Source organism: Puntigrus tetrazona, chromosome 12 (assembly GCF_018831695.1).
Source record: "Puntigrus tetrazona isolate hp1 chromosome 12, ASM1883169v1, whole genome shotgun sequence".
NCBI lineage: Eukaryota > Metazoa > Chordata > Actinopteri > Cypriniformes > Cyprinidae > Puntigrus > Puntigrus tetrazona.
Window position 1 is genome coordinate 13,763,957 of NC_056710.1, and position 27,345 is coordinate 13,791,301.

At 36.6% G+C, this 27,345-nt stretch overlaps 1 protein-coding gene across 4 annotated transcripts in view; it reads right to left on the bottom strand.

The window, feature by feature from the left end:
• Positions 1-27,345, bottom strand: part of vti1a (vesicle transport through interaction with t-SNAREs 1A) — a 119,786-nt gene that overhangs the window by 44,286 nt on the left and 48,155 nt on the right. For all 4 annotated transcript variants that reach the window (XM_043253479.1, XM_043253481.1, XM_043253478.1 and 1 more), the window contains one exon: positions 2,336-2,406. In XM_043253479.1, the coding sequence (XP_043109414.1) occupies positions 2,336-2,406 (71 nt within the window). The remainder of the gene's footprint in view (positions 1-2,335; positions 2,407-27,345) is intronic.

The following is a 27,345-nucleotide window of genomic DNA, read 5'->3' on the forward strand; positions in this document are numbered from 1 at the left end:
GTGCATTTTGCACTTTTTTAATTTTTTTTTATACATTTTGGTCTGTTTTAAAATGTTTCAAACCCAGCCAGGGATATCAGATAATAAAAACAACAAAAAATCAATGTGATTCTTAAATGTAAAAACGTCAGATGTCAAATGTCAAATAATGGCAAAATATTGGAATTGGATTTCTAACCATCTCGGCATCTTAATGGAAATGCTGCTTTGACCTAATCAGTGTAATATAAATGGCGCACAAATATTCTGACCATGTGACAAATTTTGGTTATTTACATTGTGAATAAAATCGGAGAATAAAAAGAAACACTGTAACAACTTATAGTCTCTGTTAGAAACTAAAGTAGCTAAAGTTTGGGATTTTTTCTCTGCTTCTTTTAATGTTTATCATGCAAAAAAAAAACCAAACATCTAACTTGGACATGCAACCATCTTGAGATTCCGACAAAAAGCAATGCCGTAACAATTTAGTTCCCATTTCAGAACAAAGACATCAAATTACAAATAATAAAAAAAACATACATATAAGTCTATGGTATTTTTTCGTTCATTTCATTTTAAAGTCCGGCATTCAAAAAACACAATCCTGAACAAAACAGCACTATTTACTCGAGACATGCAGGAATCATAAGTTATTTTCCAAAGTTAGAGGCTTGTTCATATACACCGAGCATGAGCAAAAGTAATAGTGGTCCATGCAAGGCACTACGTCTCTCAGTGTTTGTGTGCGTCTGTTTGAAAGAGCCTGAGTGAACTGATTGTTAAGAGACACTCCAAAAACTCTTTCATCTGCCGTTTCCTTCGCTCAAAAAGCAGTTTATTGCTCTTTCCATCTAATGTCTTCTTATCATGCTTTCTTTTCTTTTCTCCTCTCCATTTCTCCTGCCTGGCAAAATGTCTTTAAAGTGTGAGGGCCAGTCGGGGCTCCAGGGAAGGAGAGCTATTCTCCATAGACAGCAGACCTTTGAAAGGAAATGTTTTATTTCCTTTGAAATGAGCTGCCTGCCCAACTGCCATGTTGTGATCTTTAAGCATCCTTCATAAGAAGCCATCAGAGAGGCCCCTGACTGAGCTCTCTATACCTGTCTTCTAGAAAGAAAGAGAGGGTGAGAGAGAGGGAGAAAAATAGAGAGAGATAAGAATATGACAACGGACACGGCAGGGACAAACAAAATAGGAGTGATAGACTGAGATATGGAAAGGTAAAAACGATTATACATGCAGAGGATAAAGTAACAAATAAAGGTTGAAGTAAGGAGGGGGGGAGTAAAAAAGGGATGAGGATGTAGAGAGAAAGACATCTGATACCTGGTAAGAGAAGTGACACTCAAAAAAAGCTCACAAGCAGTCCTCAACATCAACACCTTTCAATCTTAGCGTGGCATACTTATGTCTATATTACCCTGAAGGTTATCAATATGGCTTGGTAAAAATAGATTTTTTTTGGTTACATTTCATACTGCAATCTTATAAATATGTATATATAAAAATCACAGAATATTTTACAGCAAATTTATAAAACTGCAAATGCAGAGCAAAAGGGGGAACTAAATCACAAAAAGAAGCCTGTCAAGTTATAAACGATAGAAATATAGCAATGCGATTCTTCTAGAGTAACGATATCTACATACATGGATACTAAAAGTTACCTTTACACCAGTTAAAATTAAAAAGTGAAAAACAGCTTGAACTTTCTTACTTTCTTAACGCAATCAATTACTCTAAATACATAGTTTCTTAAATGCAGTTTAATTGTCCAGATATATTTTTGAGTCCGCTGTACATATATTTGATGAAAAATATCTTGTGGAATCTAGTCTGTGTGTACTATCTACTGTAATCTACAATCCCTTTCGTGACATCTATCCAGCACAGTCACACGTGTAGCGGGAAGACTTGCAGAGTTATAGCAGCCGGAAGAACAGAGAACAAACACTTGTTCTGTCTGGAGGTGTTTCTGTTGTCCAGCTATGCCCGTTTAGACAGTCTTGCATCATGCGTGATCTCACCGCATGAGACGGGACAACTACAAAGGCTTCTTCTTGGTGCTGTGCTCTGTGTCAAACATTCTGTGTTCCGTACATTCAATCAATCACTCCAGCAGGCCTGCTATGCTAATGCGTGAGAGGTGCGAGCTGGTGTTAACTGCCTGCACTCGAGTGCGCTCCTGTTCTCTTGTCAAGTGTCTGATCTAGGGCACTTCGTGTCATCCCAAAGAGCCCAGATCTGATCAAGTCAAGTATTTGTAAGCCCGTGTAATTGCTTAGTGAGAAAAGCATATGAGTGTGGCCTCCTGAGGACCCTTTAAGGAGTGTGTTTGTGGGTGTAAACTCACCCGATCACGGGATCTCTGGATCTTCTCGCGGTCGCTGTGCAGGTTGGCGAGGATCTCCTGTCCAACTTGCTCTGTAAGAGAATAAAAGAGGAGAAACAGGCCACGTTACGGTGCTGTTTCACTGGCAAAATCAAGTTGCTTCAGTAGGAATTGACGTGACTGGGTTGATAGATTTCCTCATGCACTTTTCGTAACAGGTTTAAGTTTGTCACATGGATTTACTGTGTTGACCAAAAGAAAGCAGCATGATTTAAAAGTGACTTCTGTGTGAGCTGTAATACATAGAAAAACTAACGACATAAGACCTTTTTTTGAAAATTATGCTGAATTGCGTTTGTAAAAACATGCTTAATGTGGATTTTTTTTTAATTTAATATATATTTTTTTATAATGTAAGAAGACATGCACATAAAATATAAGAGGAAGTGCTGTCAAATGATTAATCGCATGCAAAATAAAGGTTTTTGTTTACGTAACATATGTGTGTGTACTTTGTATATATATTATGTATGTATTAAGTATGCAAATGAAGCATTCTTTAATTAAATATGCACTGATTTCCAGAAAATAAATCTGAACACCGTAAAAAGCCAGGTTCAAATTTTCCATAATTAATAATAAAAATATATGTACAGTATATTTATATTTTACTATATAATATACATTTTCAAAATAGTTAACTTTTTTTTTTTAAAGAAACATAATTTTATATAAATTTTAAATAAGGCAAATATAAATAAAATAAAGAATTGAAAAGTTTGATGCATGCAAGTGCTGCTGAATTCGGATTTCTGGTTCATGACCAAGTGTATGACCCCCTCACACCCAAAAAAAAAAAAAAAAAAAAAAGTTTTTTGCCTCTAGTGTCTCATCTTAAAATAAGTAACTTTGTTTAAAGTTAAAGAATTACAAAACAGGAGGGACATATCAGAATTTCAGAAACTTGGGATCTTCTTTAAAAAAAATTAAATAACCATAGCAACCACCTAACAACACCCTGCCTCATGTAAACGTCTAGTTACAACTCTGATTTCTAATGTCTGGGGATCTCAAACTACATCTCCTTCTCACCAACATGCTGTCTTAAATATTTTGCATATCCCAGCATGCCGCATCAGACCGAGCCCGATCAGCACATGCAATATTCAGCTGCTGGCTTACAAACACATTTCATCTGTCACAGACATACACCCATTTACACGCTCGCACTTAGATAAACATCCCATCCTTGGCGTCTGACAAGCCTGTCTGTGGTCACTGTCATATTCACATCCCAAGGGTCAAAAGAGAAAAAAAACAATGAACAAAACAAAACTCCCACCCTCCCTTCCTCCGGCAAAAACCCTCTCCACTATAAGTAGAAACCACATTAGCAGTCTGAAAAGGAGGAGAGTAAAAAAAAAAAAAAAAAAGTGAAAAATCTTTGCATGGATCAAAGCTACGCTTTCAAATGCACCAAACAATTGTGAGTAAACAACGCACTCATGACTGGATTACGCTACACAGGTGCAGCTCTCAAAGAGTCAGCGTGACGCTTGAGGAACAGAGGAACGGGCTACATCTGCGTTCGCACAGAACGAGAAAGACCGAGACACTTAAACGCGCATCTCTCGCCTTCATTAATTTCCAATCAGAGCGGGGGACAGATTGAAGGATACCCAGATTAGATGGAGCAGTCACAGCCCATGTGACAGATAGGCCAGATTAAAAGAGCGAATAGAGATATTAATAACCATCATAACCGTGTCCGGCCGTCGAGCCTGAGACACGCTGCCGCCCACCCGTGAGTGGAAATCTTGTGTAAAGAAAATTAAGCACCGCTATCTGTCTCTGTCCGGGGCGAAAGGGGCCTTTAAACAAATGAATGTGACACGGCCACAATGACAACAATGCAATACACAAGCGAGCAGACACGCTCGCTCATATATCACTTCAGATGATAGATGAGACCGGCGGCACGAAGGGGTCCGAGCGCAAATGAAACAATCCTGTCAGCGCTCTATATTCTACGCTCAACGAGATATAAATAAACAGAAGGAGAAAAAAAAAACCCGAAGTTGCTATGCACAATAGGTACAATAGTAAACATGACTGTCATATTTCTCAGATGCCTTTGTAGATAGCGAGATATTCAGAGTCAAGGTCTCCTATTCAAGGGTTGCGCGTTTCACTATCTCTATTGACTCCGATTGTTGGCGTCTACATAAGTTAACGCTCATTCTGATAAAAGTGAAATGAATACAAATGAACTGAAAGGGAAAAAAAGCAGAGCAGGTACATAAAAGAATTTCCACAAAATCAAGAAACGGGAGGGTTGGCGGACTGACTGCATAAAACCTTTGCCACTGAAAACACGGAATAAAAGCTGTTAAACCAAACTCTGTATAATGTAATATTCCTGCGGCCAACACACTGTAAAACACATTATGGACTCCGGTTTCTTTTTCCCCTGTGCCTGAGCGCAAAGATAAATATTTCTCTTAGTTGCGGGACCACAAATTGATGTTGCCATTAAGAACGAACTCCAAAAGCGCACACACACACACACACACACACATACACAAAAACACACACTGTTGGACGATAAGACGAGTGTACACCACATCCCAGGGGTGAGAGGAACTTTACCAACCCACAATTCTACGGCTCTCTACCTCTCTTGATAGATCCGTTTGTCTCTGTCTATACGTTTCACTAATAATCTGATCTATCCGTCTCTCTTCTCCTTTCGTATATTTGTAGAGTAATGAGACTTGGACAAGAATGTGGCAGAGGTTTGAGCTGAGAGTTTGGCTGGAGAAAAACAAACACTCCCTGAGAAGGGGAAAACGACATGATTTCTCTTCCTTCCCTTTTCTACGAATAAGAGAAAAAAAATAAAAAACCAGATTTTTCGCAAGACATTGTTGAGGGATAGCTGAAAAAGATTCGAATTCAAAACACGAATGACTTTCTGTCTTCTGTGAAAAAAAAGGAAGATATTTCAAAGATATTTCAAAGAATATTTATCTTTAGTCCAAAATATCGACTAACATTGACCCTAACCAAAAGCGAAACAAACCCAAACCAAACTCAAAAACAGAACGCAAAACAAAAACACAGCAAAACAATAAAAAACGGTAACACTTTGTTTTACGGTTACACCTATTAGTTGCCTTATTCGACACGAGCTTATTCTACATCCCAACTACCTTTCTAACTATTCATGAGGGAAAAGTTGTAGTTACTAGTTAACAAGTGTTATCTAAGTGTTACCCAAAAAACGAAATCAAACAAAGGCAAAATCAAAGTAAAACAAATCAAAACAAAAAACTAAATAAAACGAATCAGAGCAGAGCAAACCAAAAAAATAATGTAAAAAATCTTCTTTCGCGTTACAAAAAAGAAAGGCATGCAGGTTTATTAAAACACGAGTGTGACTAAATAATGCTAAATTTTCATTTTTGGGTGGAGTATGCCTTTTACAGTGGTATTATTTTCATTTTTATATGCAACAATGTACAAAATATTGACACCAAAATACATTGCATTTAGATCTTAGGTCACCATGCACAATAAAACTATATACTTGAAGCGTAGCATGAATTATGGTCAGTTATTCTTTTGTATGCGGCACTTCAGATACATGTCTACTTAATGAGGTGCTAATTAATTATCACACGCTTTAATGAGGACGCTGACATTCTGTAAATTGAGGGTGTAGCTGTGAAAAACAGGCGTTCAGGAATGAGAAAAAAAAAAAAAGAAATAAATAAATAACTAGACTCTGTGCTTACGAACACGGCTTCGTGCTCATAATGATATAAAATATTCTTCCCCCGTTTAAGGCCCTATTAACAATTTAAATGACCCTGACGCCAAGCTTTTCCACAGGCCTGCTCTAGTTAAAGATCCAGATCCCCAAGGCCCATTTAACAAGGATATTACTAAAATCCATAACAGCACAATCATTACCGATGAGCTGGTTTTAATGCAGACTGTTTAACTGATTGCTGACCACAATTCGTGGATCTCACTGCGATACTTCAGAGAAGAACTCTGCCAATACTATCAAATTACTAATTATCGTTGTTCTTTCACACGATATTAAACTGACTGTTTATTTATTTATGTGGTCATAATTTAATGTCTAACAAACCAAACGATGGTACTCAAGTAAGCTGGCAAAAAAAAAAAAAAAAGAAACTAGTAGAAAACTTAGTGCAGTTCACATACATGAGCTGCAATACTTAACGAAAGCTAAACAAAAAAGGTTCAGGAAAAAAAATAAATAAATAAATAGGAATGAACTTTGTTTAATGAAAAATTGCCTACTGCATGCATATATTGTATGTAATCCTTAATATAAATCATACTTCTTTTATTTTTTTTATTAAAATCTATTTACAATTATTATGCGATCATGTTTTCGTGAAGCACAGTACATCCTTCACATGTCAACATTAAGATGTCAGCATTATTTCTAAAATTAATATTTACGTAACGTACCACGTTAACAGGTTCACCTACACTGCTTTTCAGAAGCCATGGCAAAAGAAGAAAGACTGTGCACTCCAACATAACTGCAAGAAAACTCTGTTTTGTCTTCGTGGGCTGCAAGCAGAAGCAAACATACTACATGAACAACGTGAATCATATCCTCTGCATCCTCAGTATTAATGAATCTTACCACCTGTTTCTCAAAAACTTATAGCATGAATAATGAATAATGACGCTTTAAGTCGGTTCTTTTAATGAATATAATCTATGCATTTTAAAACACAACATGAGGGGATATCTCTCAAGCAAAATAAATGAATCAAATCCAACTCAAATTGAGAGCTTATATCAAAACAGATCAGCAAATCTGTACCAGTACCCAGCCCTACTACTAAAAAAAAAAAAAAAAAGTCGAAAACACCTTGACACACTGAAGGCATGAGCATTTAATCACCTGTAATTTCATTAGCTGTTATTATTTCTTTTTATCGCGTTTCCTTTCGTTCTGAGTGTACTCCTTCAACTTTACTTCTTTTCCCATCCCTACACCGCTGAAACATTGTGTTAGTGCAGTCAAAGTTTCTTTCATCTTTTCGGTCTGTCTGTCTTTCGCTTCTGTGACTGACCGTGCCTGTCTGCCTTTGAGCTTGGCCTGCAGGAACATCAAATCACTCAGGACATCTCGGAGGTCCGAATGTCACTCGTTTTCATCCCCTTCTTCCTGCCAGCCGTTGGCAGCAAGATGGAGGCAGAACACACCGGGGAAGAAGCGTTTTCCACCTCTCCGTTCCCTCGTCCTTCTATCCGTCCATCCACCTCCCCTCAGCAGACACGTATAATTGGGCACATCATCAATTTTACAGCAGCTGTTTGAGTGTGAGTCCTCTCTGAGTTGTCTGAAGCCCTCTGTCTGTCCCCAGAGCTGAAAGGGTACATGCCCTGACACAGGCTCACTCCCAGGCTCCGGACTGCTTTTTATTACAGAGTTGCAGCCACTTTTTGAAGGTTACCACACACACTTCTATCTGGACACAATCCACAGACACAGCCAAATGAGAGCAAAAGCGCCCAGGGGAAGAGTAAAGGCAGGTCCAACACTGACTGTCCCACACACACAAAGAGCAACGCAGAAACACAGTTCCTTTCTCTTTATTTTAGACAAGTTATTCCCCTGTTTGGGAGCAAAGTGCTGATGGCACTTTTATTATTCTTGTTATTTGTTTACAGTATTCAACTGCTGAGCCACCAAACTTGAGAAACCTCTCTGTTGTAGAATGAACAAACGTAATATTTAAAAAGAATTTCTCTAATTATTTGCTCACCCAAAGCAAATACTTTCTTATGTGCATCAATTAAAAAAGTCTTCAAAAAAAAAAAATGCTAAAATAAATCAATCGGTTCATTCGCAAGAACTGGCACAAAAAGAGTGATTCCTTTACTAATCCTGCACCCAACTGAGATGACTGAAGGTTCAATTTGTAAAGAAAAAAAAATGCTATTTTTTTTTTTTTTTTTTTTTTTTACAAAAACAAAATAGAAAAAATAGCCTATAAATTAAAAATAAACTTCATATAAAACTTATACAAATTCTATATTTAAAAACACTTTTAAAATGCTATAATTGTCACTTTAAATCAATTATTTTCCATTTTTAGCAGTGCTAAAGATTAAATTGGCCAGAAATTTGGATTAGCAGTGAAAGCTCTTTAAAATATTCCTTTATATATAATCATTTGTGTCCACTATTGCTTAGAATAAAGGTAAAGTCAAACCAAAGCAAAACTGGGCATAGTCTTGTTCAAAACTGGGTTTAACAGCCCTAGACAGATAGAGGTTGGACAGAATAATATGGATAGGAAGAGAATGTATTGGTTTCAGGGTGAATGAGAGAGACATAGAGAAATAAGGTAAGGGCTATGGCCTGTCTGTGCAAGAGCAAGTGCTGGGTAATCAGGCCCCATTTCACTGGCTTTTTTTCACTCCGCTGGGCTCTGTTTTATTCATTGGCTCAGCCCTGACCCTGCCGCGCTTCTGCTCTGACAAATCACTTCTGATTAAGACAAATCTTTATTAGCCGGCCACTCAACTTTCCCTATTAATCATTCTCTTCTCTCTCTCTATCTCTCTCTCTCTCCAGCTCACACACAGCACATCTCACACACTCTTCTAAAGGCCTGATTACTGCCGATTGTTGTGTGTGGAGATGTGAGGGCTTCTTCTGGCTGATAAGACACAGGTTTAATGGGTATGAATGACCATGCCAGAGGGAGAACGTGCGCTAATAGAACCATTTGTTTAAGCTGGGGGGGGAGACAAGAGAAAAGGAACCCTGATTTGCCCTCCTACTTCCACTCCACTGAGATTGAGATTTGAAAGGGAAGACCCTTTCAGAGACCCTGGATGGCCCGGAGGACAAGGCACGCTGGAAACCAGGTTCAACACCCGAATGCCACATGAACTCCAAACAAGCAAAATATCTCATCAATAGCGACCGACTTCTGTATCAGTGAGTTTCTAACTAAAAGTTTCTAACAAAATTCAATTAACTAAATTAAAAAGAGAAACAGTTTTCTATAGGGCAGCCTATAATGCATAATTGCAAGTTGTACTGATTCAACTATACAACTGCTTAAAATTATATTGCTTATAAATTACATATTGAATGTATTAATGTGCGTTGTCCCTGATTAAATAAATAAATACAAAAAAAACATGTTTGCATCATGATTCTATCAATGAAAACCAATCGTTGTTTACAAGAGCAAATATGATACACAACTTAGTTGCATTTTTTAAACTGTGAAAAATACCCATAATTACAAATCACCTATGAACTGACATCCAACTTTGAGAAAAAGACAGATCAATTTCTGCTGAATGTCATTGCTTTTGAATAAATCAAATCTTAACACAGCCCAAACAACAGCACTTACAGTAAAATCTAAACACCGTTGGCACAGTGGGTGGGAAAGGTGTAGGGTGGTTAGTTTTTCTTGCAGCAAATTGCTTCAATTTAATCAACTGGCATTACTGAAGCATCCAAATGAAAACTAATAGAGTCTGGGCCAGGTCTTGATTGCCTTACTTATAAAAAAGTGCAGGCTGCCCACTGCTTTCAGGTTCCTCAATTAAACAGGCAGAATTTCCATGGGCCACTGGAGAGCCATACATCTACTGTGCTCGAACCGGTCAATCCGCGCTCATCAAATGGACCTCGTTCACTCATTCACTTCATTCTTTCGAAGCAGGAAATGATTTCTTCGTGCAGATTAGGCCCCAGCTGAGTTGAAATGTGCACCAAACGTGACCGAGCGAAATTAATAAACACTGGTACACTGTCAGCTGACTTTATTAATATTGATGCATGTGCCGCCACTTTATTTGGTGCATTTTTTTTCCATCCCTTTCAGAGCAGAGAGGGTCAGTCCAAAAGATCAGTCTTTGTGTACAGTCACCGGCTGTTCAAAGAAAGCAAGAAAACGCATGCATTCGTCTTCGTACGTCAAGATAAACACAAATCATACTTCAGTGCTGCAAATGCGCATCTTTTTGGCTGACAATGTCACGGATTCAGATGAAAAGTGCGTTATCAAATGCGAAATATGAAATGTGAATAGGAAATACGTGCTGTAATTCTGAAGATGAGAACAGAAAGGAAGAAGCAAAGCCGGTAAAAGAGCGAAAAGAGAGAGAAGTGAGAAACGGATAAACGCAAGCTGGCGTGGCTGTTGCAGTGGGAGGCCTGCTCTTATAATCACCTCACTTCCTCCTAATCACATGCTGCACATCATTTACTGAACACCAGCAAACTTCACACCCTGCCAGACTCACAAGCTCCAATGTGTCGGACTGGAAGAAAATCCTGACGTTCTTTTAAACAGTTTAGGAACGTTAATGATCCCATTACTGTTGATTAAAGCCTGTAACGCCTCTAATCAGAAAGTTGACAGGCAGATCAAACAGCCAAACACAAATTTTGCCTTTTAATTATCTGTAAAACACAACACCTCGGGGTGTTCATCCCTGCCTATCTCTGACAAAAACCTCCGTCGAAACGATGCCAAGATCTAACACTTCCTAACAGTTCATTATCCAATAAGAAAAAAAAGCAAACAAAAACCCAACGAGCATTCAGATCTTAAAAGCAATCTTCACAATTAGCTGAGCGCTTGGGGAGCCCTGCAGTCCTGTGTATCGCAGGACTCCAAATTGAAACACCTTAATTATATTTGTCAAAACAATGTGCCGTCACCCTCATTTGCATGTTTTGACAGCCGCCCCCGAGTAGCTCTCAACACTTTAGCACATTTAAACACCTACTGATTTTAGTTTTCACTTGCTCTCTCTTTTTAAATTAATCCACCGATCCACTGAGTTTTGTTTAAATGCTTTCTTCGTCCTACAGTAATCCACTCAAAACAGCAGGAATGAATGAAGAGTAATGCTTAGACTTGTCATCTGATAGTACAGATCCAGATTAAAGCAAGCTCTGCCTGTGCCTAGAGTAAAATAACAATGCTTTTTCAACCTGCATGTGGTCAGATGTGCTTTTATTGTTTCGGCCGAACAAAGAAAGTTCCACTGATTTGTTGCAATCGATTTTGGCCTAGTGTTCACACTACCTGCGCAATCAAAACTGTTTTTTTTTTTTTTTTTTTAAATGGTACACAATCTAAGAAACCATATATATCATAGGGATGGGGAAAACCTGTATGCATTTACTTCTTATGGGCATCACAAACATTTTAAAAGTTTATATCCATAAAATCCGATATTGGACCCCATTGACTTTACTTTTATAGACAGAAAAACATACATTTTTCAATGTGTCTTCTCATGTAGGGCGAGTATGTATAAATAATTACAGAATTCTCATTTCTGTGCGAGCTGTGTTATGAAATTATAATTTTATGTTACGTGACTGATCTGTTTTTTATTAAAATGATGGTTATGTTAATAAAATGTCAGAAAGATGGTCACATTAGGGCTCAATCACAAAAACGCTTCCTTATCTGACCTATAAAACAGAAAGCGGAGGAGAGGCGATAGCGATTATGCCTGTGTGACAGACTGATCTCTGCGGGACAGCAGAGTTCTCCAAGGGCTCGGGGTCCTCGATTCATGCTTCATTATTTAGAACGTCTTCACAAAGCCCTGTCAGGTCTCTTACAAAGACAGCCCTGATTCAGCCCAAACCCAAGCAAAAATCAGTCACGAAAAAACATCTCTCGCTTCGCTTATAAGCTGCTAAATACATCAGCGACATGCCAATGATATGTAAAATATGTATTCTCACAAAACAAACAAAAATTCTCTGGAGAATTAGGACTGTCTGCAGTAATTTGGCTTAAGCAGAAATGGAGGGCGTGAAAGCAAGACATCAAACATGAGTTTGAATCGGAAGCACGCGGCGGCATGCTACTCTGTGCTGTTAGGATTCGTAGCACTGACAGAATCTGACAGTTACCAACACTTAGGGGTTCTCCCACTTGAGCTTTGAGTTCATTAATACTCATGAGCCGAACAGTTGTCTCATAACACGCAGAAAATGTACTGGTTAAACATGTTTACCGATCAGCTTATATAAAGCTGCGGTTGAAATGGACCCACTTTCGGGAAAAAAAGCCACTGCAAACTGAGAAGCTTTTAAAAATTAAATGAGCAAAGCTTTATGGGAACCTGGGGGGATCGAGACGTAATCTACTTGATGTAAACGGATGTTTTTCATGCGGTGACATTTTGGCTTTACATTTTGGAAACTTCTATAAAGGACATAAACACAAGCTTAAGTACTTTAACAGTAGAAATGACTGTTTCTGATTTATTTATATTCTGAATATAATTATCATACTGCCTATACCTAAGCAACACCGTACAACTTCCATGCAAAACATTCAGTCGTCAGTTTTAGCCGGTAATCATTTACTGGTGACTGCTTTGTTCAAAACCAATTAAAACAAGCTCATTCAGGAATGAACCAAATGTCTATGCAAGTGAGTCATTTAGGCTATGTTCACACTGAAAGACTTGATTTGTTTTCTCAGATCAGTTTTTTTTTTTTTTTTTTGTATACCTGTTCACAAACAGGGTTTGCAAATTTTCACAACGAAATCCGCTCAATTATTTCTCAAAACTAGTCCAAAACTAGCCCAAACATATTCAGGGAGGTAAATATTGTGTTTGTGGGGTCCCGTCAAACTACGAATCGAAAAACAACTCGTGGCAACAGAGGAAAAATTAGCCCAATTTCACTGAGAAAATGTGCATTTGGCAACACTTGCGCAGTGCACCGTCATACGGAGGTAAACGCAGACGAAATAAAGAAAGCGATTATACTTGTATTTATGGTGTGATCTGCTGCAGAAGCCAGCAGAATTATGTACAGGCAATATGAAAAATAAAGACAAGGATCTAACAAAAGAAAGCAGTTTTTAAACACATGATATGAGCCTTTCGTGTTTTGCTTGTCACTGTTCTGACACATCACTGTAGTTCCATCTTCCATTACGGTCCTGATAACTTTGGATATGTAAAAATCTTTTAAAATGTCTCCCATTAGTACGAAATTATGTTGAATGCCGATATAGAATGACGTAAAAGCCGCAATAAACCCGACATGACCGAACAGGACTCTAGACTAACTTTTTGCACTGGTTGCACTGTTTTTTTTTCTCTCCGGTGCAACAGCACAAAAGTTAGGTGCACCCAAATTTATCGACCGCATTACATTTAACACCCCAGTTTTACAAGTTCACTTTTTTTTTATTATTAAAAAAAATCCATATAGGCAATATTGACTTAATGTAAATGATGTAAATGATTATCTAACAATCTGGTAAATATATAACTTATAAATTTAATTTATATAGTTTATATAGTTTATTTGAAGCACAATTCCACAAGAAAGGTAACTTACTGAAAAATAGTTGGTGCTTAAAGAGCTTCACTGCGCTGAAATTTAAACTTAAAACATCTCACGATAAATTAAATGAAAAGAAAATCTAAATAAGCCAGAAAAACTGGTCAAGCCAATCTCTTTTAGAAATTTATACACATTCCATTTTTATTTTCAGAGGGCTCTGGCCAGGGGCGGTTCTAGGATTTCCTCTAAGACCTCAGAGAGACCATTAGACACAACCATACAAATTACCTAAATAATCAATATTTTACGGAAAATGCTATGAAAACTGTATTACAATTGCCCATTCAAGTTACAGAAATTACTAAGTAATTCTAAAGTTTTTCTTGTTTATTTTACAAAGAAATTGACTTTGGTGAGCATATGAGATGCAACGGTTCGGTTTAGAGTTTTGGGGAAGGTGCGTATAATAAGCATACCAAATAAAAACAGAAAATTGTGCCATTGAAAAGCACTTTAATGAGACCAGGCTGGCTCGTGCTTCACTCAAATGCGTGCACACAATAACGTTCAATTACAGCTCGAATAAGTTAAAAAAAGTTTTTTAAAAAAAAGTGTCCGATTTTTTTTTTTTATCTCACCATTGAGAAATTAGGTTGCACTCCAGAGCCCTGATGAACTTTTGTATAAAATCAATAAATGTTATGGTGTCCGGTAGCTGGCTGACAAGCTCCTCTTTTTTTAGCTTAAAATATTAGTCTTCACCTGGTTTAGGTGGCGATGCAATTATGTGATTGTCCTTCATTTATTTATTTATTTTACAAGGTTTCCTCTGCGTTTTTTCTATTACATAGAGGCAGGGGCGTCTGCTTGCCAAAACACTACCTCTTTATCGGCCCAAACAACAGCAGTTTGTCTGTTTCTTTAGGTTAATACCAACACACTTCCCATCACTAGAGAACGGCAAATAAAAACACTATTATAAGGAGGAGATGAGGCATGGCGGGAACACACAAAAGAGATGCATCATGTGGCTCATTAACAATAGCCACGGCTAGCCTGATGAAGAGGGATTATTGTCAGATGCCAGAGTGAAAATACACAACATAACATCAGCACAGAGGGCAGGACTACACAATCTATATTTGTGAACACGTTTTAACCTTAATGGAACAACATGTTTGAATCCAAGTAATGTCAAGGCCCAAGTTACAGTCTTTGAACGCTTCATCCTTTCTAACATTTTTCTCTTTTCTCTTTTTTAATACTTCCAACATACAATGGGCACCACTGCACAAAAAAAAGCTATTCAAAATAAAGTAGCATCTCTGGATCTCCAGTGTGTAGTTGCACGAACCTCTTCCCTGTGAGATGATGATGCCCGTTTCCAAAGCTGCGGCAAACAGTCATAGTAAAACCGAACAAAAACACGCTATGAAAACACACTGATAGAAGAGGGTTGGAAAATTACAACAACGTGACAAGTGGAGTTCACAGAACTACTTCTTACTAACAAAACTTGGGGTAATGCGATTCAAGCTTAAATGCTTTTTGAAGAGCAATTATATAGCGATTTATATATTATATATATATATATATATATATATATATATATATATATATATATATATATATATATATATATATATATATATATGTGAACACTTTTTATCCCCTTAAGACTTTTAGAAAGTTATCTAAAAAAAACAACACTTAAAAAAAATAATACGAAATACTAAAGAAGTATATGCTTTTTTTATGGTTTTTCATTTTTGTTGGCTTATAAAACAATCATTTTAAAATGGATCTTTCATAATTTACTCTTTTAAAGATTTGGGTGAAAAGAAATATTACACATTATGTACATTAAATCTATACATGAATGAAAAAAAGGTATTTCCACATATTTAATGTGACCTTTTAAATTATGAAATTATGAAATTGTGGTTAGTATTAGCAACAATTAGTTAAAGTGAGGTTGAAGAAATTCCTACCTACAAAACGCAAAAAATGCCCCATTACAACAGCCACCTACAACTCTAACTGTCTTCCTAAGCAATGCATAGCACAGAAATACTTCAGTGGCATGTAACTGCAGCAAAACTGTGGGAACTGCATGGTTTTAAATGTCGTTAAATGCAAGAACATGCACTGGACTGAATATCACCCATGGTCAATGGAAGTCAGCATGTAATCAGTGGCAAAGAATGAAAATCCTCCTGAATTAACTGCACCAGCCCTGACAGGCCAAGCAACCTCCCTGCCATCTCATCCACTAATGAAGCATATCTAACTTTTTAGACATGGCAGAACTAATTTAATCTAACTTCTGAGAGTGCGGTGCCATCAAATTAATTATTCATAAAGGACAGGATATTATAACTCAATTGTCAACTCGTCGCTGTCCTTTTCAAATCCCTCTGTCTGCCTCCTCGCTTTTGTCTTCCGTCTTCATCTTTTTCTCGCACTTGTACTTTTAATCTATTACAGAGAGTTACACATTGTCATGGTCGCAGTTGAACAAAATAATTTGCTTGTGTTTTTTGAAGTTGGCTGTTGCTGGTCGGTGGTTTTATTCGGGAGAGGATCCCTACGGGTGTCTGGAATGCAACTGTGGGGCCAACTCCACCAAAGCACGGAGACACGACGCGGGTAATAACAAAACGCATATACCTTTACCACTCACATGAATAATACATGTCATCTAACAGAGCCCACCTTTCCTTTATGTTGCTTGGATCAGTGGGCAGGAAGAAGTGATGAGTTTGGTACCACTCACAGCAGCCTGTTGCCACACACACACACACACACTCCAGTCAGCATGATGGAATGTGACCCCAGCGTGAGTGACAGCAAGAGAAGACGTGGTTTCATCAGGACTTCCCGCAGACATCAGATCTCAAAGCCACACAGTACAGGTGAGACACTTGCAGGGCCAGATGGGACACACGCATACACACAAAGAGACTTAATGCACTACAGCTGTATTAAGATTCACATTAACGGGAGAAACCAGTTCGTAGGTGTTTTACCATGCAAAAATGACTTCTTTTTCACATTACTGCAAATGAGGGAGGCGACTCGAGCTTTAAATGTTTAAATGTAAATATTATAATAATATAAAGAATGGTAAAGCTGCTTTTTACTTTTTATAGAATTAAAGTAAATGGTGATGACCAGTGTCAAGCTCCAAAAAGAAGATAAAAGAGAACCTAAATGTTTTTTTATTCTTTGTTAAACATTATCTGGAAACGTTTACATAATATTAATACACACTGCATATTTTTCTTCCCACCATAGAATGCGTTGCATAAACCAATAAATAATTTTGATTAATTTTATGATTTTTTTTTTAAATGAAAACTTTTTTTAATTTTTAATATGAAGTTTACTCTATTTTCATGTGAATGTGGGATCAATATGACACAACTTTCTATTTATCAAATAAATAAATAAATAAGTGCATATCACAGTTTTTACATATTGTATTGCCTAAACACAAAATCAGTATATTATAATTATTATTATTATTATTATTATTATTATATTTATGATGGATCATGCCATTTAAATCACATTTTGAAAAAAAAAAAAATATTTAAATTGAAAAGTGAAAATGTGATAGAGAATTTAAATTGTAATAATATTTTACACTATTACTGTTTTTACTTTAATTTGATCAAATAAATGCTGCCTTAGCGATCATAAGAGTCTTCTTTCAAAACCTTTAAAAAAAAAAAACGACATAAATACAGTGCACAAGTCATATCAGTGTAAATAAATTATGACAGACATATTACACTGTAATATTCGAGTAAACTTAAATTTAGAGAAATTCACAAAACAACATGCACACAGTAACTGCTGGACACACACACACACACACAGTGACACACAGATCTGCGAGACAACAGCTGTGTGGTCATGTAAGACAGGGGCCCTGCTGTCAGTGATACGCTGCTGTTTATGGACTGACAACAGCCTCACAAACAGAACCCAGTACCAGGACCACAAGCTGCCCTGAACATCGCCTAACAAAGACATGACTGTCTCCAGCCTTGGCCTACCAAAACCACACATTGTTCCTCTGCTGGCCGGAGATATGACTGTGGAGTCAGACAAAAAGTGAATTGGTTGACCACAAAACAATGAAAAAAAAAAAAAAAAACAACAACATTGGGGTTTTGGCTTAAACAGTGCATATCCTTTTAGGAATCATATTCGTATCACGGCTCTTTTCACGCATCCTTCTCACTTTGCACCTCTTCAGCCTTTATTTATTAATTGATCTTTTTTTCCTAAGTTTAGTGGGAATTGGAATGATTGTACTGTACCAAGGTAAGAGCTCTTTTGTCCTGGAAACCAGTTCTCTCATGTAATTGCTTTGCCCAGCACAAAAACATATACAAAGCAACAAGAGAGCACGTTCCATCTAGTTTCAGTCACAGAGGGAACATTTCTCAAGGTTAATGTAAACAGGTCTCTTTGTATTAGTCCCAGCGCAGGGAAATGGAGAGAGCTAAAGAGAGTTAAGAAAACTCAAAAGAGGCTTTTTTCGCCACATATCACTATCTGCTGAGTGTGTTAAGGTCAAACAGAGAGTATTTGACTTCGCACATAAAGAACGGCCCTCCTATTTGATAAATTCTGTAAGCTTGTATTTTCTAGTGGAGTAGCTTCCTGTAAAGCCATTTCACTCTAATGCTCTTTTCATTCAGAACGCAAAATGTGCGATTGTGTTCCTGATCCATTAATACATTACCACTACAGGGAAAAACTGCAATTTGATTGTTCTGTTTGAATAAGTGTGTGGAAGAGCACAGTAGTGTGACGGTAAAGGTCCTGTGAGTGTGTGTGTTACCAGGGGCCGGCTGCATTTTGTGTGGTGTGTACCAGCTGATTGTAATTGGTGCTGACGCGTGACAGGCCCCTGCACCCTGCTATGCGGTGACTGAGGCAGAGGGCACTGACAGGGGGCTCACGTAGGGTGGCACAGTGTCCTGGCCTGGGCTGGCATGGTACCCCAACCCCAGGAGAAGTGCCCACCCCTGTCAAGAAAAGCCAGTAGGGCTAACGAGGGTGAGGACGTGCCGTTTAAAAATTCCTCCACATCAGGGATTCCATGAGGGATTCTCTACATACTCTGTGTACACGCAGTTTTAAGGGTGTATTTAATGTAAAATTGTACCTTTTGGGGTACAACAGCTTGTCCCTAGAGCAGTACCCTTAAAAGTACACATTTGAACCTCTAATTGTATATTAGGACCTTGTGGGTAAGTGTTACTACTCTAGGGTACTAAAATGTTAGCTGCATAAAAAAAAATAAAAAATAAATGAAAAAGGCTTTTTATTTTAGATGCAATTAACTGCAATCTTTTTTAGATACATATGAACATGAACATTAATAATATATTAGATATATACACCACGGTTGAGTCTAGGTTAAGTAATGCTTTTTGTGTGTGTGTGTGTTTCTTGTGTGCTTCTTTCACCATGGCTCCATTTATTTATTCGAGTAACAATTAAGAAAACTACTATATTTTAATCTAAAATATTATTAGAAATTAAAAAGGTTTTATATTTTAAAATCTATTTTATTCTTCAGATGGCAAAGATAAATAGCCCCTTGTATGATTTGAATATGCTTAATACTGGTCAAATATTACATGAATAAGAAACCTTTCTTATCATTATCAACATTAAAACAGTTTTACAGCTTAAGATTTTGTGATACTTTTTTAAATAAATAATTAATTTACACGATTCACGAACACAACTTTTCTGATCAGCCGAAAAAATAAATAAATATTGACCCTAAACTTTTGAACGGCACCATTTAAATGAAACTAAAAATATAATGCATTGCTTATAATAAACCATAAAATGCAAAAATGATTTGAAGTTGGATTAATCTAAATCTTTTCACTACACCATTTTTGTTTGGTTTGCGATGCGAACTTTTTTTTAACAAATTTCTTTTAAAAACCCTACTGACATTTGTCAATCATTACACACTTTATGTATTTTATACAAAGAGCATTGATTTGATAGAAGGGGACGAAAACATCTAAGTCTTCACAGTATTGAAGGAATGGTGTATTTCTTTCCTGTTTGTGAAACATTCATACAGCTGTTACCGATATGAAAAAGACGCATTACATTCTGAAAGCTCTGTACAATTTTACTGCGTTGGTGCATGGTCGTATCTGATCTTAAGAGAACCACCGGGACTCAAAAGTGGTCTGAGAAACTGTGCACCAAGACCAGTGCTACAAATTAAAGTTTCCCAAAGTGGAACTACTGAAATGTATTATTAAAAGGGAATGGCGAGAGGCGTGTTTTTCTCCATGCTAAATTAAGCAAAAACTAATAATTCTCCCACCAGGAATGGAGCGCAAGACCAATTCTGGGTCCAGAAGATGAAAAAGCCCATTTGGGAAGATCAACCTCGCACGGACATTGATACACTACAACTAATTCCAGTGTAAATCTCAGATGTCGTTCAAAACATCAAGGTTCACAGCATCATCGTCCGTCTTCCTCCAAAGCTTAAATTAGCAAAGATTTAAGATCACTGCTGATTTTTTTCCTGAGATATAAAAAATGGATTAAATGAAGCTGAAGTCGGCTTTAATGAGCCCAGTCGGGACATGCTGAGAGCTTTGAGGAGAAGCAAGCGCCGGAACACCTCCCAGAGCTGCATCCGCTCTTGGCGTCAGCAACCACAGCAATGCCACAGGCCAAAGTCCAGAGAACACACTCCACCTGGAAACACACACACACTCTCTCTCTCTCTGGTGTCATGCGGCCTGGTTAATGCACATAGAGTTATTACAGCTTTCAGGCCACTCACAGATCTTCACCAAAAGCCTTTTAAACGGTCTAGTCTTTGCTCTTGATAAAACGATGGAATCACTGTAAAGCAGACACCTGGAGATCTGGTACAAACATTTTCCTCTAAACAGCAATATTGCAAAATATTATTGCTATTTAAACTGTTTTCTATTTTAACATATCTCTAGTTGTAATTCATTCCCATGATGGCAAAGCAGAATTTTCAGCATCATAACTCCAGTCTTCAGTGTTACATATTCCTTCAGAAAGCTTTCTAATACGCTGATCTCATGCTTGAGTAACATTTCTTATTATTATCAATGTTGAAAAAAGTTGTGCCGATTTAAAATGTTCCATTGGAAACCATGATACGCTGAATGCATAAAAAGTTTAAAAGAATAGTATTTATTATGAAACACTGTAAAAATCTTTTGTAATATTATGAATGCCTTTGCTGATCGGTTTCTCGTATCTGACAAGCATTCAATATTTTTCCCCCAGTAATACTACAATTCAACTTAAATAAATGATTGCCTTGCTGTTATCACTAATAATAAAAATGCTGCATAATGAAATGCAGGTGCTGTGAGTTATGCGACATCAAAACCGAAACACTCACATTATGAACTAGGTAGTTTACACCACTATACTGTATTTACACTTTAAACAGGGTTAGAAGGGGATGACGAAAAAAGGTGAAAGACTGGGCACAAGAAAAAACACAAGGTAGGAGAGAAGGAGACAAGGTGAGGGGGAACGGAGCCTTTTTCAGGTAGCCCTGGACCAAAGCCAAACAGACGTCTGGAGCATTCCTCAGCTACTTTTCCTGTCAACGATTAGCACCTGTCAGAACCCCCTGTGCTGTCATTTACAAATAGCCCAGATTAAAATACCTCGCCTTAATAGTGCACACCAAACATGCTGGCCTCTGTGGCATGACAGGAAAATGCGGGACAGGGGTGGGGGAAAATGGGTCAAAAACAGGTATGGAATGGGATATAGTAATTAACAAATTCACCTTTATCTTTAGCTACGAATTTTAATATATGTCTTGGGAGAATAGAATAGAATAGAATAGACAAATTTAAAAACATTGATATAATTAAATAAAATGAAAAAAATTAAATATAATAGGACACAATTAAGTGAAATAAAAAAATGAATGCAATAAAAATGTAAAAATATTTAACAAAAAGTAAAAAGTTAAAAAAAAAAAATCAATAAATTTATATAGTTATTATGTATATTTAAAAGACACAAATGTGCAATATATATATATATATATATATATATATATATATATATATATATATATATATATATATATGCATATGTGTTTATATCAAAGACAAAAAAAAAAAAAAGTTTAAGCATAAAACAATTGTTGCCCCGCCCCAAAAAAGTGATTAACAGAAGATACCCACTAAAATGTAATTTAGTGTAACAACTTTGTCAGGCGTGTTTACAACAAAAATATTTACAACCACTCTTTGGTCCGTTCTTATTAAGTTTGGTAAGGACCTGAATGAAAAAAAAATTCAGCCATAGATAATCCAATGTAGCACTGCACCAGAGCTAAGAATCAAGTTAGCAGAGATGACACAGAGATTACACTTCCTCACCATCCCTCCGTCAAAAAGAATGACAGACCCCACTATCAGGCCTCCAGCTATCATTACGACAAGCCTGAGAGAGGACGACAGCGAAGGGGTGGAGAGAACGTGAGAAAGAAAAAAAGAAAAGATCTAAATTGCCACACTACACCGACACACACGGGAAGCATATGCTAAAACTGGCTTAATGAATAAGGTGTGGGAGTGTGTGTGTATGTGACAGAAGTAATGCTAGCTCCCGACACTGAAAAATGACCTGTCTGTCCAGCCTGGGCTTGTGTCTGCCTAGCAACTTGCCACTCAAGAAAACACAGCCTATGACAGTCTGTATCGCCCCTTCATTACAATCACCAGCCCATCTATTCTTTAACTACGCCACATGTGCGTGTATGAGTGTGTCTAGACACGGGATAGGCGTCCTGTTGGCAGATACTGTTGATGGTGCATGGAAACGTAACTATGGACATGGATTCTCAATGAAGCGTTTACCCTGAGAAACACTGGGTGACATTATTGTCCAAAAGTGTCTCCCATGAGCGATATATATATAAAATACATATATTTTAGCGTCTGAGAAGCTGTACTAGTCTGAGAAGAAGAGGGCCATGTCACACTTTAACAACATGGGTGATCGATCTAGTAAGACTACTGCAAGCTATGTTGCAAGCTGATCTAGTACACTTGAAGCCTGTATTGTCACAATATTTGGGTTTTAAAATAAAAAAAAGCTACAATGAAATAAAATACATTTATAAAATTTTGAGAAATACTAAATTAAAATGAAAAAATTTAATATGAAAAATTTAATTTATTTATAAATTATAAATATATATATATATATATATATATATATATATATAAATATAATATAATATATATATATATATATATATATATACACATATATATATATATATATATATATATATATATATATATACATATATATATATATATACATATATATATAAATATATATATAAAATGTATATATATATATATATATATATATATATATATATAATATATACATATATATATATATATATATATATATATATATATAAATATATATATATATAAATATATATATATATATATATATATATAATATATATATATATATATATATATATATATATATATATATATATATATATATATATATATATATATATATATATATATTTACACTTATAACAATATATTCTAATTTACTTCTATATATTTAGACCTAAAACTATATATTCTGATTTACTTCAGTATGCTGTTTGGTAAATCATATTCTATTCTATTCTGTTCTGCTCTGCTCTGCTCCGCTCCATCCTATTCTATTCATTAACACATCTACTGAAAAAAAAAATGCAATGAAAAGAATGAGTCAAAAGGCCAAAGCAGGAAGAGCATATGTTGGTAGATGAGGTTAGGTGTCTGCAGCGGACACAAAGCTGTGGTGCATTTTCAAACTTAGTGACAGGACAACTCATATTTCTTCCTGAAGGCCAGACAGTGCTTATCATTACCAGCTCCACACCGCCGAGAGACAGAGAGCAGGAGAGAGATAAAAGCCTGCCCTGACCTGCTGCTTCTGTACATAAACACCTGATTGTTATCAGTGAGACTGTCATGTTCCTTCACTCCATTACAGCAAGTGCCTCTGGGACACAAACACTACACACATCATTCATTCATTTTCTAACTCACTCACTCCACACCCTGTCTCCAACAAAACCACACCAGATGCTTACTAAACACACTCTCAACTACTGTACTCAAAACACTCATACACAATATCACTTAAAGAAAAAAATTGCATAGTTGACGGCAATAGTGTGACCTGGTATATTAACCGAGTGACTGAAATGTCTGCACCCATAAAATAAAAATGCTCAACAGAATTAAATGATTCTTTTTAATTATTTATTTATTTATTTATTTTATTATAAAGCATTGATCAATAAAGAAACACTTCTAAATCAACTAAATTAAATCAGCCCCAAATGTTTGAATGGTAATACGCATTTTAAATAAGAATTCATTTTAATATAATTAATTATTCAACACAAATTTTAATTGATTTCATTTTTTTGCAGTACTAAATAAAATAGTACATATATAATAGAATAGTACATAGTATATAGATAGATAATGTTATAACAATTCTTTACATTTTGTAAAATACTTGATTATTTATTATAAATTTATTATATATATAAAAAGTGTAAAAATAAATAAATTATAGTCCTGACACAAATGGATTAACTATATTTTAACTATATATCTAACTTTATTCAGAAATACTCCAATAAAAATAATGAGCAAATAATAAAAACGAGCCCTATTAACTTACTTTGTAAAAGTTTCTGCTTTAAAATGGAATGATTAATGAACATTACTACATAAAAAAAAAAATCTTTTACACACAAACATGCATTTTACACTGAATTCTGAACTTCACGTGCATCATTTTGTCAAAAAATGCTCATCACAGACCCACTACCTGCATATTTAAACACCTGCGCTCGTCATGTTTCATCATCAGTGAGAATAAAATGTCCCCATCTAGTGGTGGGAGGACTACAGCTACCGTGAATTCACACAAAGACCCCTACAATAATAAAAAACACCTTTGACATTATTCATACCAAGCATCTCCATGATGATCAGCTCTATAATGTATAATACATATCAGAGCCTCCCACTTTACACACACACACACACACACATATATTCGTACACACATGTACATAGCCAGATGTATGTATATATATGCGTTGGACCGAGGTATATGTATGGCAGAAGGATAAGTGTGACCCTTGCAGCTGCTCTCCAGGGCATAAATAAACATGCCGGTGCTGGGCACCCCTCTAATCACAGGCCCCGAATCAAATTTATTCTACCATTAATATTTTAGCACACAGCCATGTGAGAGAGCATGAATGATTAATTTAGACATCACCTCTGTCACAATGCGTTACCCATCTGGCCCCTGATCCACCTTTGAGAATACTAAACAAAGACTTTTTTTGAGTTTTGGCATTAATGTCTGGTTTTAGGGGGGGACTGACATTTTGGGAATGTATATTCATCTTCTACTTCCACTGCAAAATATATACACGCAAGGAGAATAACATCACCAATAAGTAATCATATTGCTTATAACGATCGTTATCAATAACAAGTTTGCTGGATGTTATTCCGAAGGGAAAAAAAACTGGTCTGTCTGTAATGTTTCATTGAAATGCAACCATTTGTTCCACCTCTCAAACAACATTTATTATTGGATCATGTCAGCAAGTTTCTTAAGTTTCAACCAATGGGAGTTGGCACTGTTTGAATAGAGGACTGGCCAAACCCCCACAATTTCATTAAATTAAATTAGAATATTTTTGAAAAATATTATTTTAGTATTATTTTTTATAATAAAAGGTCTATACTACTTTATCAAATTATAATTTAAACAAATAAAATACAAATATTCATAAAAGGCTGTAAATTAAAAATAAAAAGATAAAAATAATACTATTTCATCAAAATAAACAAAAATTAATACAAATTCTATACAGAGTTGACAAAAATTCTAATAAAACAAAATAATTATCAAATGAATTAAAAATAGACAATAAACAAACTATTTAAAAAATAATTAAAACCTAAATTATTTTGTGCAAATACATAAAAAATAAGACAATCAAAAATAATACATATTCTATAATATTTTCTCCAAGCAAATTGTTTTTAAAAAATAATATAAAACAATAAAAAAAATAATACAATTTAAACCTGAAATCAATCCTTATAAATGCTTCAAGTGAATCTTGGCGCCGCTATACAGTACAACATCTATCTTCTGATGCAAAATATATACATTTCAAAAAGAATAAAGGAAATTATACTCCTCCTGTTGATAGTTATCATTTTAATTAACAGATGAGGATCTGACGCATCAAATTTTGACATTTACGCCACTGAGCATTATCTAAGGTTTTTCGCAAATGGGTTATCCTGTCCAAAAGTTATCATCGCACCATTGCAGCCCCTGGCTGTGCGCCGTGTCCTTGGCAAACTCTCTCGTTGTGGAGACACACTCACACACACACTCGCACACACTCGCACACTTCTCAACAGGCACTGATTGGGTTTAGCTTTGGGTCCTGCTTGTCTAGTAAGCAGAGATCACAGATAACATAGAAACACAATCATGCCACCCCTGCCATCTCAAGGGCCTGAGGGTTTGGGCAACACTGCGTATGTGTGTGTGTTTGTCGTACCTGTCGAGACAGAAGCCGTCATAAGAGGAGGAGGAAGGTGTCACTGTAGTGATGTGTTGGCATGTGCCCTCAGGTGCTTTTAAGTTGGTTGTCATTTTGTTATTCCTTGCCGTCTCTTGGCCCATTATTGAAATAAATAACAAAAAAAATTAGTCGTGTCATTCAGAGCCACGAAAGACGGAGGAAATCACATTGACACTTGTCACAAACACACCTCGCGTCTGCGCCTCCTCTCGACAGCCCTCTCTGGAGACCTTAGCTTAGCATTAGCCAAAAACCAGCCTCCCTGGAGTATAACAGCGAGGAGGCCTAGCACCTCCCAGAGGCGTGATTCCTCTACACCTTATCACGAGGTTAAGCTCCAGCGGCCTCCTATCTGCACCCGGCACATGATGCGAAGATCTGGCAGGAAGTAAATAATTTTCATAAAAGTCTACTACGAACGTCTTCAGAGACATCAACTGTAGACTCTCACGCTACTATGTGGGAAACATGAAAATGAAAAAGGCGCAATCGCGTGAAAAGAAAATCTACATCGACAATAGAGCACGGCGAGGTCAGGGAGCTAGTGAGAGCCATCCTAGTGGAAATGTGTGGGACCGGGAACAGAGGAAGGCCTAGCGCTCTGCTCTGCCCAAACGGGAACTCGATCGATATGTCATGCGCTACTGCGTTACTGGATGATCTTCTGCCAGGGGTTACCCTAACTCTCTGACAAAGCAGAGGAGGTGGATCCAGAAGAAAGGCCAACGAGGAGGATAAGAGGAGGAGAAAAACTAAAAACTCCATCCGTCTCTCTCTTTTCTTGTCTGAGTGCGGCGCAGAAGCTGCGGTAATGGATTTTGACATAGAGCCGGCAGGCCGAAGTGAAAAGAGGGAGCCGAATGTTCAGTCGATATCTGAGTAGTGCGGATGGGCTAAACCCCTGGCACTCGCGCGGGCTGACCAGTGATC